General features: G+C 36.8%; 1 protein-coding gene across 4 annotated transcripts in view; it reads left to right on the forward strand.

The window, feature by feature from the left end:
• Window positions 1–17,704, forward strand: part of ASPH (aspartate beta-hydroxylase) — a 116,838-nt gene that overhangs the window by 60,330 nt on the left and 38,804 nt on the right. For all 4 annotated transcript variants that reach the window (XM_064442645.1, XM_064442646.1, XM_064442647.1 and 1 more), the window contains one exon: window positions 5,312–5,353. In XM_064442645.1, coding sequence (XP_064298715.1) covers window positions 5,312–5,353 — 42 coding nt within the window. The remainder of the gene's footprint in view (window positions 1–5,311; window positions 5,354–17,704) is intronic.

Below are 17,704 nucleotides of genomic sequence, written 5' to 3' on the forward strand. Positions count from 1 at the left end.
GGGGAGCAGATGGTTGTAATAGATCTTACGATGTAATTACCAAGCAGTTCAGGGTTTGGGGAACGAACACTAAGATATTGTAAATGGGTTGTAGCCAACTGTCGTTTTAGTAAGCTTTTTTTAACACTTGGATGTTTAATTTACATTCCTGTCTGATTTTTTTTTTATTATTATTTTTTTGGTCAAGTTTAGTGAATTCATTATTTTTCTTCTGTGTTTGTGAGAGTTGCAACTTTGAGCTGCATTTCGTCTGTGCTGTTCAAGCAATTGTTAATATTCTATTTATAAAGTAGCAGCAAGTACATTTTTTCAGACTTTAATATATATCTTTTGTTGTGGATTCATACAGTATGTACAGAGCAGTTTGGTCAAATGAAACATATTATGAATTTTTGAATGTTTTATAACTGCTGATATAGCATACAGCCTAACTGCATTTTACTGAAAACACTAATCGGGGGCACACTATGCTGTGAAGTTTGACTTCTATCTCTTTGCACTGATGTTATGTCAACAGTTACACTACATGAATTTCAGGTGATTTTAAAAATAGCCTAATAAGATACGGGAAGTGTATGTTTAATTCATACTGGTAAAAGGGTAGATTACTAAATGACTTTTTTCAGAAACTCTTTGTGTGTGAATTAGAACTTTTTATTTATGCACATTTGATTATTTTTTTTTAAGGGAAAATGTCTAGAAACTATATAGTTGCCTGGGAGGGAGTCAGTGTAGATTGCAACAAAACTGGGTTGTGGAATCAGGTTGAGTTCAGTAAAATTCTTCTAGTTTGGCTACCAGTATAATTATCTCAAAGCTAGATTTACTAAGCTTTATTTTCAGCGAATTATTAAAGTAAAATTTGTTCAAATACATGACTTATAAATTTTATTTTAAAAAAAAAAAGCTTTGGAAATGCAACCTTAAGAAAAATAGGGTATCAAAATTTAAGACCTACAGTCATCAATGCTCTTGTAAGTGGTACGTCTGAAATTTAGGCTTCGAGTGATTTAGAACTTTAATATAACAGGTGTACTTTTTACCTGTTCTGTGCTGCTGTTCCACAATTACGAAGACATATTTTATTCTTTGGCATTTTGCATGTGTTCCTTTTTGGCTCAGGAATAATTGCTGTGATTTTAGGAGATTGCCAAGCCTGATATGGGAGCTTAGAAGAAATAAAATAAGAAAAATTTTTTGGAAGAAAAATCGATTTGGTAGTCCTAACAGTGGTTGCCTTTTGGATAACAGGGAGATTTTAAATTTCTGTAACACTGTTTTGAAGTCAGGTTTTTAGTCACTTGCATTTATAGTGAAACGGGCATCATATATGCTTGCCTTTTTTTGCTTTGGGATTTCAGTAAGACTCCATGTATGTGAGTGTTACATCTGATCAACAAACACAGAAGATGTCCCAAAGTGATTTCTTTAGACTTTTCAAGAAAGCAATAATATTCTTAGACTGTGATGTGGTTTGGGATGGGATATTCTAGTAAAATTACCTGTGATTATAAATTGCAGAGCAATAATTTTTACAAAGCCATATTTTGTGAGGAAGCTTGGGAATAATTTTAGAATGGTGAATGGAGGACTTTTTACATAACAGTGGCAGCCTATTTGTAGAATTATGGGACTGTGACAGTGTATTATGCTGTGATCAAATTTTAAGTATTTTGTAACTGGGTATGTGATTTTACGTGCTTCATGTTTACAAAAATAAGCCAAGCTGAGCAAGGTCAAGAGGACTATTAAAAAAAAATAATGTATATTTAATCTGTTTTAATGTTCGGCTGCAATAAAACACAGAAGAATATCTTTGTCTTTCTAGTGTCATTATTTTTTCCAAAATGTGGTAGATATTAACTATGGGGATAAATATTTGCCTCAGCCACTGATTAATAATATTGTTTTTCAAAGTAATAATTCCAAATGTTTAAAAATATATTTGAAAGTATTACTTACAAGGAGGAAGAAATATAGCAAGTAGAAGTAATTTTTATTTCTGGGTGGTAGTACATGAAGGAAATGGACATTACTCTGAGGTCTGTGTCTTTTATAATTGTGTTGTTTCTTTTGGAGTATTAGCTATTCTGCAGCCAATTTGGCCTGAATTTTGCCCATGATACATGATTGCTATTTTTACCTTAAAATGGATGAGATATCACTCTTTACCAAAGGCAAATGTGTGTGGGAACTATGATATCTACATTTCATAGAGAAATATTCTAGGTTACGGTCCATAGTTAAAATCGGAAGTCTCACAAGGGTGTTGTGCGTGTGCAGCTCTCTGAAAACAAAAATCTTCCTTGACCTTTTCAGTTTTCAAACACCTCCACATTTTTATGATGAAATATTGCTGAATAAATAACTATAGTTTAAGAAAAAGTCAAAAGATTACATCTTTCTTTATGTTTTCACATTGCAACATTGGTTCTTGCTGTATCTCAGTGAATCTAGGAAATCTTGAATTCAGTTGTTTTTGGAAAATAGGCAGAAACACCAATAAGGAAAGCAAAACTTAAGTAGGAGTAGGAAACTAAAGTTTTATTTTAATATTGAAAATTTACTACAGTTTTAAGTGACTTTTTCACATTCTCAGTAATTGAAAAGGTATCATGTTATGACACTATTCTTTAAGAAGTAAAGAAAATGGATAAGATTAGATGCTGGAAAGATACTGAAAAATGCCACGTTTTTACTGATTATCATTGTGCAATTTTACGTGTTTCAAAAATTACATATATTTAAATAACAAATTGTACATTTATTTTGTTGATGGTTCATGTAAAATCTACAAGGTACGAAATACATTGTAGTTATGACTTGGATCACTGTCACATACACTCACAGATATTTAGACATATTATAATATGAAAAATAAATGTATTCTTTATAGTAGGAACCTTCTTGGGAATACCTGGTGCAAACGTTACACGGTGATAGCAGACCTAGCCTATAGAGATTGGTTAAAAGTTTAATCTATTATTTTGATCTAGATTTGTTTTGCTGGAAGCAGAGAAATAGAGTGAAGGATGAGAATGGTTTGAAAAGCTAAGAAAAAACTTTTGTTTGGGCTATAATTGGTTAGGTTGATAATAAAATAGTCTCAAGATTTACTATCATATCCCTGTCTTTGAGACAGCACATTTTTAAACCTTTGTCAAAAATGGCATAATTAAAACCATTAACGCCATCAAAGTAAGCTAGTTATGACTGTGGGGGGAACAAAGATATATCCCTTAAATATGACACTGAAGTGAATTCTTAGTTAAGTGTGGTGAGAGCCAAGAGAAATGAGATCTTCAGAGCTAACAAGGTCAAGTTGTGATTAATTTCGAAAGTAACAACCTAGAAGGAGAAGTTGGAGTATCTAAAGATTATTGGAGAGGCTTTGTTGAAGTCAATGGCAGCTAATTTAGCAGACTATGGGTTGAAAAAAGTCTGAGAGGGAATTTGGAGGACTGATCCTAGTACATAAATGGGTATAGAGAACTGTAGGCTATATGTTGCATGAGCCTCAGTAATAGAGAGATGTGAAGCTGGACAAGAAATGGGAGACAGGAGCAGGCTTTAGAGTAATGGGCTCATACCTTGTTCTTCCTGTGATAGAAAAGAGGTTGCAGAAATAACATGGATGTCCAAGGTGGGTGGGTGGGAGTCACCAAGTGACCTGGAGGGAATTAGAGAGGTCAGGTGAGAATATCAGTGTTGCTGATAATGGAAAAGATACAAGGAAAATGGGTAGCTAAGTAGCATTCTATATCGTGGTTTATTTTCCTGTAATGAATTTTGTGTGCTTTGTTGGTAAAAATAACAGAAATATGAGGATCTAAATGATTTTGTGTCTCATCTGGAGCTGCATTATTGGTGTTCTTAAAATAGAGTATTTCTGATGACATACAGATATATGACAAAAGAAAACAAAGCAAAACAAAAAAAAGCGCCAGTATTTGAGAAAGTACCAAACAACGCTTTCATTAATATACTCTTACAGTAATAATACTCCTTTTCCAAGTTATCCCACAGTATGTAACTGACTCTACAGCTCTTTTTGTCATTTCTTTCAATTTAATTGGCAATCTGGATTTTATGATGTAATTGAAGAGGTGAATTACTTTCAATGTGACCATATTTATTTAATTTGCTGTATCATAATCAAGTTAATAATCATTCTGCCTTGTGGTGAATATAAAAATCAGAGTCATACTGTCTGCATGTTCAGTAGTAGCAGTTGTCAGCCTGCAGTAAAGGGTGAAATTAGAATGTGAAGTAGTTTGTCATGTATGCACATAACCCAATTTCTCCATGAAAAAAAGAAATGTTTTCCAGCATTTTTACGTGGTGTGTTTTATTCACAACATAATGCTTTTGAGCAGTTGGTTTAAAAAAAAAGCGAAGATTGAGTATTCTGTCAAGATGTCTCTAATTGACTTAGAAATTAAAGAAAATGGTTTATATATATATATATATAAGAATACGTCAAAATTAAAGATTGTATGTTAGAGAGCTAAAAAGCCAAGTGACCTCTCTTTCTAGTATTCTCTAAGTTTATTGGGAGGAAATACTGGAAGCTTATTGGGATTAAATTGGAAACAGAATGATAATGTTAAAATTATGAGGTAGGATGCTTTAAATGGTACAGAGTAGGGCAGGTTCAAAAACCATTTAGAGAGGAGAAAAAGAGGAGAGGACAAGCCTTTCTCTGTATGTATCACCTTCACATTGTATGCATACATGATTTTGGTACACTATGAAGTCTGTCTTTTGCTACAGACTGTCTTGTGCTTATTTAACAGTTACCTTTGCATTCAGATGTTTACAAAGTGCCTGGGTTAAATTATTTTAAAAGTTGAAGTAAGACTAAAGCTTCCAAGTGCCCAAGTCACTTCTGAAAATGAGGCCTAGGTTCCCAATTGATTTTAATTTTATTTTTTTTTTTACATTTTAATCAACTATATATATTAAGCTAGTGTTCCCGAGTGTGTTTAATTAGTGAACAGTCTTGCAAAAGAGCTAGCATTGTAAGTATGTATCACTACAATCTACCAAATATCTAAAGGGGAAAGCTTATGAAATATTTTGTGATGGAAGCAATTATGTAATATTTGAACCATCTGCAGAGAAAGACCTTTTATGTAACTATAGTCTAGGCAGCAATCTATGGTTACTTTAAAAAATAAAAAGTAAACAGAAGAAGTCCTGTTTGCCCAATTATATTTTTAGTATAATCTGTAACTTTATTTTATCTCTGTCTTATCATAAACTGGTAACATAAATTTATTTCATTGAAATTATATTTTTAATATTTTAGGGAAAAGTGAAAAAGAAACTGAAAAAGACAAAACAGGAAAAGGTAAGTCTGAAAGTAACATTCAGTTCTTCTGAAATTCAAAAGTGTGCTTTCTGGGAGGGTTGATTTAAATCAGATTAAATAGTATTGAAGTTTAGCTCCGGTATATCTTATGTAGATAAACTGGAGCTGAATAAACATCCAGAGTGCACTTGCTTTTGGAAGTAAACACACAGTCGTTTCCAAAGCTGACAATAATGTATCCCCCTCTGACATGGTCTCAGGCTGTTGTTAAAAACTTCTGCTGTTTCAGGAATAAAATGTTCAGTGCTGTACTCCTACTTTAGGACTCTGGAAGTCGCAGCTTCACCAGGCTCCTCGGGTGTTTGCAGGTGAGAGGCAACCTGGGCTGCCCAGCCTGAGAAGCTGGGCTCAGCACTGCCTGCTGCGCTAAGCCCGGGGAGACAGGTGGCACTAAAATCAGTCCTTGTCAACTCCATGTTCACCCAGTAGTGGTTCCTGTCCGGCTTAGGCGGGTTTGGTGGAAAAGGAGCGGTGCCAAGAGCACTGTGAATCTGTTCTCCCTATGCTGACATTGGTGCTGACCCCTGTGCGTTCCCTGTCACTGCATGAAGCTTGCGTGAAGTTGGGACCAAGATTTGTGTCTGACCCTAGCTACATCATTACAGCTGGCAGTACACAAAAGCCTCGGGGTCTGTTCCTGCATCTTTTTCGCTTATGTATGGCCTGCAGAGTAGTGCCTGCCCTAAGTAGCTCCGTCACTACCTACAGGTGGAGGAAAAGGGATTCAGTGACTCTGCTGGTGTCTGCTGTGCCTCTTCCATTCTCTGTTTCCATTTTTCTGCGTGGCTGATACTTTGTATTTGAGTACTTAGCAGTGCTACTTTTATGATCGTTTGGTATGGTTTTTGGTTTTGTATACTTGCATTTTAAATGTAAGTTCCTAGGACTGGCAAACTTGAAACATTTTAAGTGTTAAATATGTCAAATGTAGGCATTATATTTAAAAAGTAAATATACCACTAGCCAGTCTACTTGGACAGCAAGGCAATTATATCCATATTTCCATTTCTAGAAGGATAGATTTGGCAGGAAATACCTTACACACTTGACAGTAGAAGAAAAACCACCATTATGTGCTAGTTTTATTGACCTGTTAGAACAGTAGGATAAAATGACATACAGTAGCCATCCAGTATGGGTAAAAAGCATTCAGAGGTAAAAGTACTAGCTTGTTTAAGAAAATGAAAATGTCCATATTTACTACTGTGCAATGTTATTAACCAGAACTGTAAGACAACTTTATGACTTTAAAGTATGACAAGGTGGGAGCCACTTTCCTTTTGCACCAAAGTGCTGTGGTTTTGCTTCTTCTTAAACACCGAGCAACTAAACAAATGCTTCTGTTGAGTCCGGCTATTGAGGATTACAAGACTTCTGTAAACTGGAAGAGGGGCTGGTTTTTGTTTTCCAAGTTGAATTGATAAAATTCTGAATCCTACAGGGAAGAACAACCCTGTCTTTTTAACGAAATTTGTTTATAGCTGAACTGCTTGTGTGGTTTTCATACAAGTTGAATTCTGTTGAACTGTTTAAGTTTTCATAGTTTGAACTGTTTAAGTTTTCACTTCCAATAAAAGTTTCTAGCTGTAGATATCCCAGTCATAGGAAAGCAGTTTAAAGTACTATTGGATTGGTTTGTTTTAAATTACCCTAATAAGATGCAGCAATAAATTGATGATAGATGTGTTAAAAAAAAATACTGTACTGTGGCTGTCTGATATTTGAAGAAAACTCGGAAGTCTAAGGAGTTGGGAATTTGCAAATTCATGTCTGGCTTGGGTTTAGGGATTGCTTATCATTCTGTCAGTGCACAGAGATGTATATGCAAGTCTGCATTTGTTTTTTTGATATTTGAACGTACAAGCTCCAAAAGGCCTTATGTGCAGAAACTATTTACAGCTTTGAGTGGATGTTACAACACTAACATTTTTCACTGCTGCAGTCTTCATAGTACTTTGTTAGCAAAATGCCTTAACAATTCTGTGAATTTCAGTTTTTAATATTTCATTAAATTTATTGTCTCACTGAAACTTTTTCTGTATTAACAGAAACTCCTCTAAAGAAACAAAAACTAAACTCATTTGTAGTGTACTGTTACTTTGTTTTCTCTGTTATATTTAATTGAGAAGGATTTTCTGCCTTTTCCATATGAATGTGATCAGATTTTATACTTAAACAAGTATTTTAAATGGGGTGGATGTTGCAGGTGAATCTGAGAAATAACTCTTTAAAACACTTCACAGTTAGTAAAGTCCAGGGCATACATCCCACAACCATAAGGTGTCTTTCTATATGAGGTGGTTTTAGTTGGTTTTGATCACATAGGCTAACAAAATTTCAATTTAAGTAAGGAGCTTCATTTTTCTTCTTGGCTTATATTGGCATATATTAAATATCCATTCTTCACCAAGATCAATGAATATAGAAACTGGAACAATCATTTTCTTCAGTGAACGTGTTTCTTTCATACACTGAACATCAGCAGAGGTAATTACAATAATAATTTTCACTTTTCAAAACACGTAAAACATGACAGTGAAAATGAATACCATTTGGTTGGAGCACTCACTTGTGTTGTGTCAGGAACAGAGGTGTACATAAGCCAGGCTTAGGACAATGTCATTCCACAAGTGGCCCTGCAAGTGTCATTCTGATACCAGGGTCAACATTTACCTCCATTTACTCTGGGTATTTGCCTTTGAACAGGATATGTAGGATTCCACTGTGGTACCAGTAGAGATCTAACCTGTATAACCGGTGGAGGCTAAAGTGCTGTTCTGGCTAAACGTGGGGTTTTGCTGTAGGGTGAGATGAGTTGTCCCCTAAACTCCATTGAGAACCTTAACCGTGGCTCCACTGGCTGTAGAAGGAGCACATGTGCTTAGCTCAGCTCCAGCATTGTCACCTCAAGTTAGGTGAGCTGAATTCTACCTTTGCAAGGTCTACTTTTAAGGGTATACATACTACCTGTTGATTTACTTAACCATTTAATTGTAGCCTGCATCAGCTGTGAGCTGTGGGCAGAATGACCAATATTGTACTTCATAGAAGTACATAGTTTTCAAAGACCAAAACTGCTACATAACATCATGCTGAACTAAATCTATAGGACATTAGAATATTAGTGAGTATTTTGTACAGAAAGTCAATGAAGAAATGTATTTCTCATCTTGTCAAAAGGTTGCTTGATTCTAGCCTTTGAATGAAGCCAAAAGAGTTCGTGATGAAGGGGAGAGGTGAATGATGGAAATACATGCCAAAAATAAAATCATGCTGCAATTCTTTTTTATGATCGACATCTAACCAACCAACATTAATTTCAGATAGAAAACCCTATAGAATACTTTTTACTGCAAGGGAAATTGTTCTGGAATAACTACAGCTAAAGATTTATTACAGTCATTAGATTCCACAGCTTTATTAGTCCCTAAAATGCCTCAGTTTTCATTGTCTGATTGCTTCCCGGATAAGTTGATTATAGAGGTTTTGCCTGTTCTACCAGTACAGTTTAGAAAGATCTTTTAATTATTGTAGTGCTACTGGCTTTAAATTGTCTAGATGCAGTTACTTGTTTTTATACCTTCTAAGCTATCATTTATAGAAGTCCTTAGGACAAGTGGATCACTTTACGCTATCTGTATCTCACCTACTGAGCTTCCCAAACAACACGACAGTGGCAGGAGTTTTTCATCACCATCAAATTCTCATTCAAGCACCCACTGAGAGGCAGCACAATTTCAAAAACTAATTTGGGTAATGACGTGGGCCTAGCATGAGGAATGAGGACAATTACTTGAGCAAATTTTGAATTCCAGGTAAAAGTAGTTGGCCCACTAATATACATGTATGTTCTTCAGCCCATAACTGAAACTGTGAAACTTCACTGGGAAGGTCAGAGTATCTGAGGGAGGGGCAGTGGGAATTAGTAAAACAGAAGGTCACAAAACTCATTGGAAAACCTCTGCAGACCATGATTGTTGGTCTCTACCCATCCACAAGTTGCCAAGAACATTATTACTGGATTTGTATCACAGCAGGGATAGGAGGGTGTTTAGAAAACAAAGCCTATGGCTCCCCTGGAAACTGCTTCCTTAGATTTTGACAGTTTGAGATGGAGAACTGGCAGGAGGAGCCTTTGCTGCAAGTGTCTATGAGACTGTGTCACATGATGTTTTCATTTAAGATTAGGTTTAAGGGTTGCACCCCTCACTTGTCTATTTTTGTCAGCATGGGAGAGAAATAAGGACACATCATTATATAGTTATAACCTCTACAGTTACATATTTAAAGCTTTTATTTAAAACTTTATTTAAAACTTATCTGCTAGCGGTAAGCACAACATACAGTCAGTGCTGCAGGATTGTTCCAGTGTAGTTTGCAATCCAAAAACTGGGGACCATGTGTCCTCAAGGTGGCTGTAAAGACCGTGGTTTGTCTTGAATCCTTATGCCTTATGAGGTGATTAACTAAAAGCCAGAGTCTTAGCTGCTTTCTGTTTTGCATGCCAGTAGTAGCAGATGCAAGATAGAGGAAGCCACTGGGAATGCTCCCTTAGCATTATAAAGACAATATGAATAAATAAATAAATAAAAATCTAATGGCAAGAACTAAACCCCACTTATAAGGGGGTTTGTTAGATAGGAAGCAGTGTCTTTCTATCCTTATGTTCTCTCCCCACACCTTCAGAGATATTGTGACATTATTGTCTTGCCATTTCTGAGGAACTAGAAATTTCATTAGAAGACATGTTTAACAAGATACTCATGCTAATAGTGTAATACGGAGTCTCCTAATCACAGCGGAGGCTACTGCCCTTTTGCATTGACTACAAATCCTGCAGGATTAGTTTCAAAACATGAAAGCAAGACAGTTTAGCCTATGTGGAAGGCAGTCTTCCTCCCAGATCTCCAAGTTAGGCCAACCAGTATGTCAGTCATCAGTTTCAGTGCACAGGATGGGTCCAAGGTGCCAGCTCCAGTGCAGCAGGTAAGCCTGCCCTCCCAGTCTGCCACTCTTCCTAGGCTCTGAGCATAAGAAAGGGAACAGAGGGCTTAGGAAAGGGAATAGTTAGTACTGAGAACAAAATATGGAGTGAGGAGAAAAGGGCAGCCAGGACAGGTGTAAAACTGCCTGAGCTAGTCCCAGTTGAGATTTCTTCCTGGCCACAGTTGCACATCAGCTAACAAACTCACTTTTTATGGTGTCCTCCTTCCTGACATGTCTGTCGTGTCAGAATAAAATCACGGAATTGTAGACTACCTGCTCCCAACTTTTTACAAGGTACAGGAGTGAGAGATGATTTATGTTAGGTGTACAAAAGTGTATTCTGGTTTTAGAGAAACACTAATTGTTCTGGGGTTTTTAATAGCAGTGTGATATTATCTCCCACTTACTTGGCTCAGGAAGAAAACTGTACGTGCATGCTTCGATCAGAGGCTCAGAGTATGTCAGCAAGGACAGAACCATGCATGCTATATGTTGTGCTAAAGGTACCCCATCCTTCGAATTATCTTTTCAGGAAGCAGCTAGCTGAAGCCTTTAAAGTGTCAGCAATATCAGAGATCCACTTAAAAGTAACTTGCTATCTGTTAAAATGCCAAGTGCACACTGTCTTTAGGATAAGAAACATGTATTTATCATGAAAGATAATTATGATAGTATTCAGTATTTTTGTCCAGTTATGGCTAATAAAATATTGACTGTTTTGAGGCATCAGGCTGATGTCTAATCAGTCGGGTCAGGAGACTTCACTCCTTTAGGAGGCCGAGTTTTCCCTTAGCCTGGCTGATTGTTTTGCATTTCAGATGAAAATATGAAATGGACAGCTGACTTCCCGCCCACACCCCACCCCCCACCCCGCCTTTGTGGAGACTAGAGAGGATTCATTTGCTCCATTATAGAACTATTATTACTAGTTATTTCTGATGTAATATTTTTACCAGTTTGGTCTGTATTGCTTTGGACTTATGGACAGGTGTAATCAATTGTTTGCCATGTACTAGTCATCACTCTGGGTTTTTTTGATACGTTTTTTTTCCTTGTTACTTCATGTAATTAGTTTGGGTGCACTTACCACATTAACGTAATTGGCTTAGCTGGCATTTTACACCAATTCCAAGCCTTGTGTTCTGCTCAGTCATACAAGACCATACAGACATTTCATCATTTGAGGATGTTTGTCTAGAAAATCTAGAAAAGCTCCATTCCTTGATTGTTATTTCTTTAGATAACTTTTAATCGAAAAAGTTGTAAAGTATCAAGAAATCATATTTGCATCATAATTTTGTGAATAAAATCAACATAGAAATTGCAAAATTATCTGCCTGATGCTGTTTGTCTGAACAGTTACTTAAGAGAAAAAGATCTGCTTCAAATGAAGATTTACAGAACTTGATTTTGTTAATGTTATTAGCCTTTTATTTTTTACAGGAAAAGCTAATAATAGCATCTGTAACTGAGATTGCATTCTGTCACAAGGCACTGGTTTTAATCACTTATAGATTTTCTGAAATTATACCAATGATGGTGGATGATGAAAATTTGCATTGGGAAATCTCATTTTGGAAATGCCTTTCTAAAAATGTATTTTGGAAGGTTTCAAGGAGAAGATTCAGTAGCTTCAAAAAATTTATTTTGCAATTATTTCTTTTATTTTTCCTAGTGTCTAAAAGAAAAAAAAAAACAAACCTTTTATTGCAACGTTAACATATGTTTTTTCCTCCACAAGAGCATGGAGTATTAACAGCTAAAAAATATTAGTTCGCACATGCATGTGCTGGCTGATAGTCATCAGTGAAGAAATGTTTTGAGTTTGGCCACTGAGTCTTGTTATCCATCCCCTGCCCACGGCCTGTTTGCTGCAGTATCTTACTTGACTTGTCTCAGAGCAGAAGGTATGTGCTGGTCTAGATCTTTAGAGCTGAGCAGGATTTCCTCTGATGCTATTCCTTTGCAGCTCTGAAAATTTCTGTGAGATCAGGTCATGGACGAAAGGAATGAACTGTTTCCTGAGTCTTTCAGTGTTCGCACTACTGGCTTCCAAACAGCCTGCGGGAGTAAGAGTTGTCATCTAACAGTAACGTCAATGAGTGAGGAGAACAGTCTGGATGGGACTCGGTTCCAGGCATGTGCGTGTGGCTGCATGTGCCAGTGTGGCGTCCAAACGGCGTTATATCCAGTGGTCACTTATAGGCAGTGGAGCCTTCAGCTAGCCACCTAGTAGGTGTTCACTTTGTGCTGAACTCACTTTTTAGGCTCCATTGACCGTAATGACTAGATTTCTAAAGATTATAGCAGAGTTTAGGTGTCTGCATAGAGAAACCTAAAATTAGTAGCCATAATTTTAAGCTGCCACTGCCCTGATGACGTTCTCAAGTGATGACTAAATGAATGAACTTTTAGCTAGAGGGCAAAGAGCTATGCCATTAGGTACTGCTGCTGAGCCAAGTAGTTGTATTGCTTTGTGCTCAGGCTGTGATAATTTGCAGGTAGTTAACACAGTGCTGCATCATATATAGAAAGAGGTGTAGTGTTTCTTGCAAAGGGATACTTATGTTCTGTTAGCATCATTTGGTATGGGGCACATGTAATTTATGTGACAGAAGAGAGATTTGGCAGTTGCATTCATATTTCCTTGGGTCACTCTCATGGCCGCTCGTAGCCTTAATCATTTCCTGAAGTATGCAGCAGAGATGGAGAGCTGCAGTAGGGCATATGGTCAGTAACAGGGGTAACAGGTCAGTAACAAGACCGTTGAAGAAGGCCATGAGCAACAAGTGTGTGGAAGAAGACAGGTATCTAAGAACAAGTTGGGGATAAATAGGAAGAGCTGGACCAAGGAACAGATAGTGAACAAGTATAGAAATGAAAGGGAAAAACATGGTAGGGCATCAAGGTTGAGAAGGGGAAGAGGTTAGAGAAGAGGATGACAGGAGAAGGAAAGAGGAAGGAGATGATCAGAAACTTAATGGTTGAATAGAATCTGTAGAATATTAAAGCATGATTGTTAGACAAATTGGATAATCTGCAACGGATCCATTTATTTTTGAACTTCAATATTCTGTTGCTGGCATAAGGCTGGGAGGAATCGCGGTGAGAGTGATGACTGGCACAGCGAGCTTCTGGGGGAATTTAATTAACAAATGAAAGAATGGAAGGTCCCTGTGTAATTATAATCTTGGCACTAAAGGACATTGACATATAACAGTATATTACAGAAACTGTAGAAAATAAGACTAGGTGGGACCCTGAAGCTTACTTTGTCTGTTCTGTTGACCCAAAGGCCTTATGAACTGTGTGCATCATTCCTGGCAGATGCTTATACAACTTGTCCTTACAAATTTCCAGTGATTAGAAGTCCACAACTATCCTCAGCAATCCGTTCCACAGCGCTTGCTCAGAGATACTAGTTCCAGGTGTTCAAGCCAAATTCTCTGTTGCAATGATTTTAAGCCTTTTATACCTTGTCCTGGCTATGATGATCAAGTCAAGTTTACTGCACATTTAATACATTATCACTTCCAAAATATTTTCCTTCTTGTGTTTTGTTTTTCGAGTTTTTTATTTCTTCTGTGTTGTAATCAGAAGGGAGATACAAGAATTCTTATCATCACTGTTGGTCTAGAACTAGCATGGATTTTCTTATAAGAGACTTCTTCCTAGCTTGCTGCTTTGACAATGAAACTGTTTTCTCTGAGGGAGTCTTGAGCAATCCTGTCACAGCAGTCCTAGATAGAAAGCCTATCCTTATATCCAAGGCTGTTATCGAAAATCCTCAGTATTATTCTTGCAAGACCGTAGTATGACATATGAAAGAACTACTACCATTATAATGCTCAACCAGATTTGGACTACAAATCACCCTAGCAGTTGTGTGATTGTGCATTACTTCAGCTACATGGTGAAATCTGTAAGTCATTGAAGAAAAATTGCGTGGTTTTTCCCTCTGAAAACAGATAAATTAACTTCTTTGTAAGATTGAATTTAATATATTGGGTCACATCTGCTAAAAGATTATTACACTAGAAGGAGGCAATGGATAATTTATTAAAATACCCCTGCAGGGAGATAGCAGGCTATCTGGTTAATATAGAGGAATGGTTGATGGTTACACTGAAAGCTCCCCGGTGAATCCTTTAACACAGGAGTAGAATGGGAGATGAAAATGATTGCTCGTTATATAATGTTTACTGTGTTATATTGGTGCCCAGCAGCTGAATAATATTTATCTTAATAGCTCTTTTCCAGCTTTTCATATTGACCTCCTGCTGGTCTAGAGCTGATATACAATTGTACTGAAAATAGGAAGATAATACTCTTTTGTAATGGAGGGTGGCAAAAATGTTCTTCCAGTACATCACCAAAGCCAGATATGAGAGGAAAGATGTAATATCTTTGTGCCACAGATTTCTTAAGATTTTCATTCACTCTTTCTTCTGAGCTGTTTGTATCTCACCTCCTTGTAAGCTCAAAGGAACTATGGAAAGAGTGTCCCACAGGCAGTAAGAGTTTCGTGGTGGGAAAGCTTCTTTCCATTGCCTCAGAGGAACCTTGCTGTTGCCATGGTTAACCAAGTTTGAGAAGGACCAAATGAATACACCTTTCCATGAATACTGAAAGCTAGAAAGCTGGCGAATAGCTGTCCTCTCTTACTGAATACACAGTTTCTGTGTAACTGGCTAGTCTTAGATAAAGATTTTTATTCATGCCATAAGAACAGAGAATTGACATTTTAGTTGTTGTTTACATCATTTCTTGTATGTACATCCTCCTACTTAGAGAACAGGTACAAACTGAGTGTTTGGTGGTGATGTCCAGCTGGAAGCTCCTCAGATCATGTACCCAGAGGAACTGACGTGCCTCAGTTTTCCTGCTGACAACGAACGACAGTTTTACACAGCAGCTGTGAGCTCAACCAACCCTAAAAGTCCTCAGGGACACTTGCTTGTATTGGATCCTTGGGCTGATGTTTCCAGGTTCATCCACACCTACTTTTGAGCAAGCCAGGCTTTAGAAATGGCAATGGTTTCTTGAAACACTGAGCTGGCATATTTTCAGAAAAGAAAATACGAAAACCACAAAACCCAACAAACCTTTTGCACAGTATGGATTGTTCTTTTCAGGCCCAGTGATGTTACTTCAGTAACTTCTGCCCATACCTGTTAGTCACTTTGGACTCAAGGTCTTGGGGTGGAGGAATCCTTGCTCTTATGATGAGAGCTGGTTCTGTGAGTTCTGCTGGATTCAAAGGGTATGAACACTTGGAACAGAGCCAACGCTGTGCTCCCTATTCATTATCATCAATAACTGAATGAAAATGTAGTAAAGATATCACTTTCCTATGAAATGGTTAATATTAAAGTAAGACAGCAAGATTGGGGTTTGCCATGGACTGAAATACATTTCTGCTGTATCATCTATGGGGAATGAACAAAAGACATAAAAACCATCTATATTATTATATTTTTTAAAAAAAGCAAAGCATCTCTTTGGTCAGTTCAGTTACATGATAACTACATTGCTTAAGTGCATTATTGTGTGCTGGAATATAAGTGCTTGGTTTAAAGTCATAGGGTACAATGAAACCCTGAAACCCTGGAGCAAAGCCAATATATTGAAGTATGCTATTTGGTGGTTTATCTTGAAAAAGGAGTAAACTCCTGTGTGTCAGACAGGTTTTTCTTCCTTCTTACCAGGTAATACCTACAGTCACTTCTAGTATAAGAAGGGTCAACAGGGATAGAATAATCCTAATGCACCGCTTCTTTAATACCTTTCCTTTATAGATCTTAAGACATTTTTATATTTAAAGCTTCATATGACCTTTGTGAATAAGTAAATTGAATTTAAGATAGCTTCGATCCTGCTAAATTTCTATTCCCCCTTACCCCTGAGAGGCAATAGCATCTATTTAATTGTGCATATCAATGCTGCAGAATAGTTTATAAAGGTAACATAAGGAAAACTCTTTCCATGCAGAGTTGTGTGAGTTCAGTGGTGAACAAGACAGTCTTACACAGAAAGAATCAAAGGTGGTCAAGTTTGGCTTTTTGGTTTTTCGTTGTGGTTTTTTTGGTTGGTTGTTGTTTTTTTTTTAATCTTGTACAGAATTAGCTCAGACTCATGAGTTCATCTAATGCTGGGATGGGGTTAGGGTTGGTTTAGCATTAAGTAAGGTGTTGGTCTTTCTCTGAGGTTTAACATAGACAATGTGATTTGTCTGCCTAAAGCTCTGTTTAGCATTGGAGTCTCAAAAAGAAAGTATCATTTAATGAATGAAGAGCACAGCTTCCAGTGGCATGTGATGGCTCTTATACCTGAACAGTGCACCTGAGGACTTGGGAAGCAGAATAAAACATGGCTAGTTACAACACCTTGTAGCAGTTACCCAAATACTTGCTACAGCATTGCAGCATTCTTGTGATGCTCAGCTGTATGGTGTTTGCGTTTAGCTTCATGCATACCAGTTACAGGATTCCCTGTTTAAACTTCTATGAAGAAAATAATAATTTTACTTCTTTTCATGCTATGAATGACTTATTGTCTGTAGAGGGGAAAAAACAGTAATGTGTAATTTAAGCAAAAATTTGTGCTAATTACAGATATACATAACTAGTTACTTGTGTCAGCCAATATATATTTCCCTTACTCATGTCAGAAAAGGCTGAGTTGTTTTTTTCTTAAGTGCAAAAGCAAAGTTTAGCTATAGCAAATGTGGAGAAAAGCAGTTATCTTCTGTCATATCCTTCAGTAGAGTATTTGCATTTTTTTTACCATCTAGTATACTTAATGCAACCAAATAGATGTTGTTTAAGAGTGAACTCTTATGAAGTAAATAGCTATTTAAACTGACACAATTTACTTCAGTTTGCTCCAAGCACAATTTACGTTACACAATTTACTTCAAGACTGGTTTGCTACATACTGCTGCTGCTCTCCTACTGTGTGGTAGCTTGCTAAGCTGTGGAAACGTGATCGCTTCAAGAGGTCTTGATCAGACATTTCAGCGCTGAACCTGTTTTCAGCAGGAAGTTGGACTACAGGACTTTTTGAGGCCCTCCTACCCTGAGTAGCCATGATTTCTATCAACTCTCTTAATTGTTTTAGACAAACCAGTAGACACATATTGGCACAACTTTAAAAACTTTTATTGTGTTCTGGTAATTATATTTTTCATAATACCATATAAATGTGGAAAAATAACAGTTCTTTCTGTTCTTCCATGTCAATTGAACCGTTTAGGAAAAAAAAATCCTTGACTATATTAGATGAAAAAAGCTTTATCAAAAACTCAACCTCAAAGTTACTCAGTTTGAGTGACCGAAGATTGCT

This window comes from Phalacrocorax carbo, chromosome 2 (assembly GCF_963921805.1).
Source record: "Phalacrocorax carbo chromosome 2, bPhaCar2.1, whole genome shotgun sequence".
NCBI lineage: Eukaryota > Metazoa > Chordata > Aves > Suliformes > Phalacrocoracidae > Phalacrocorax > Phalacrocorax carbo.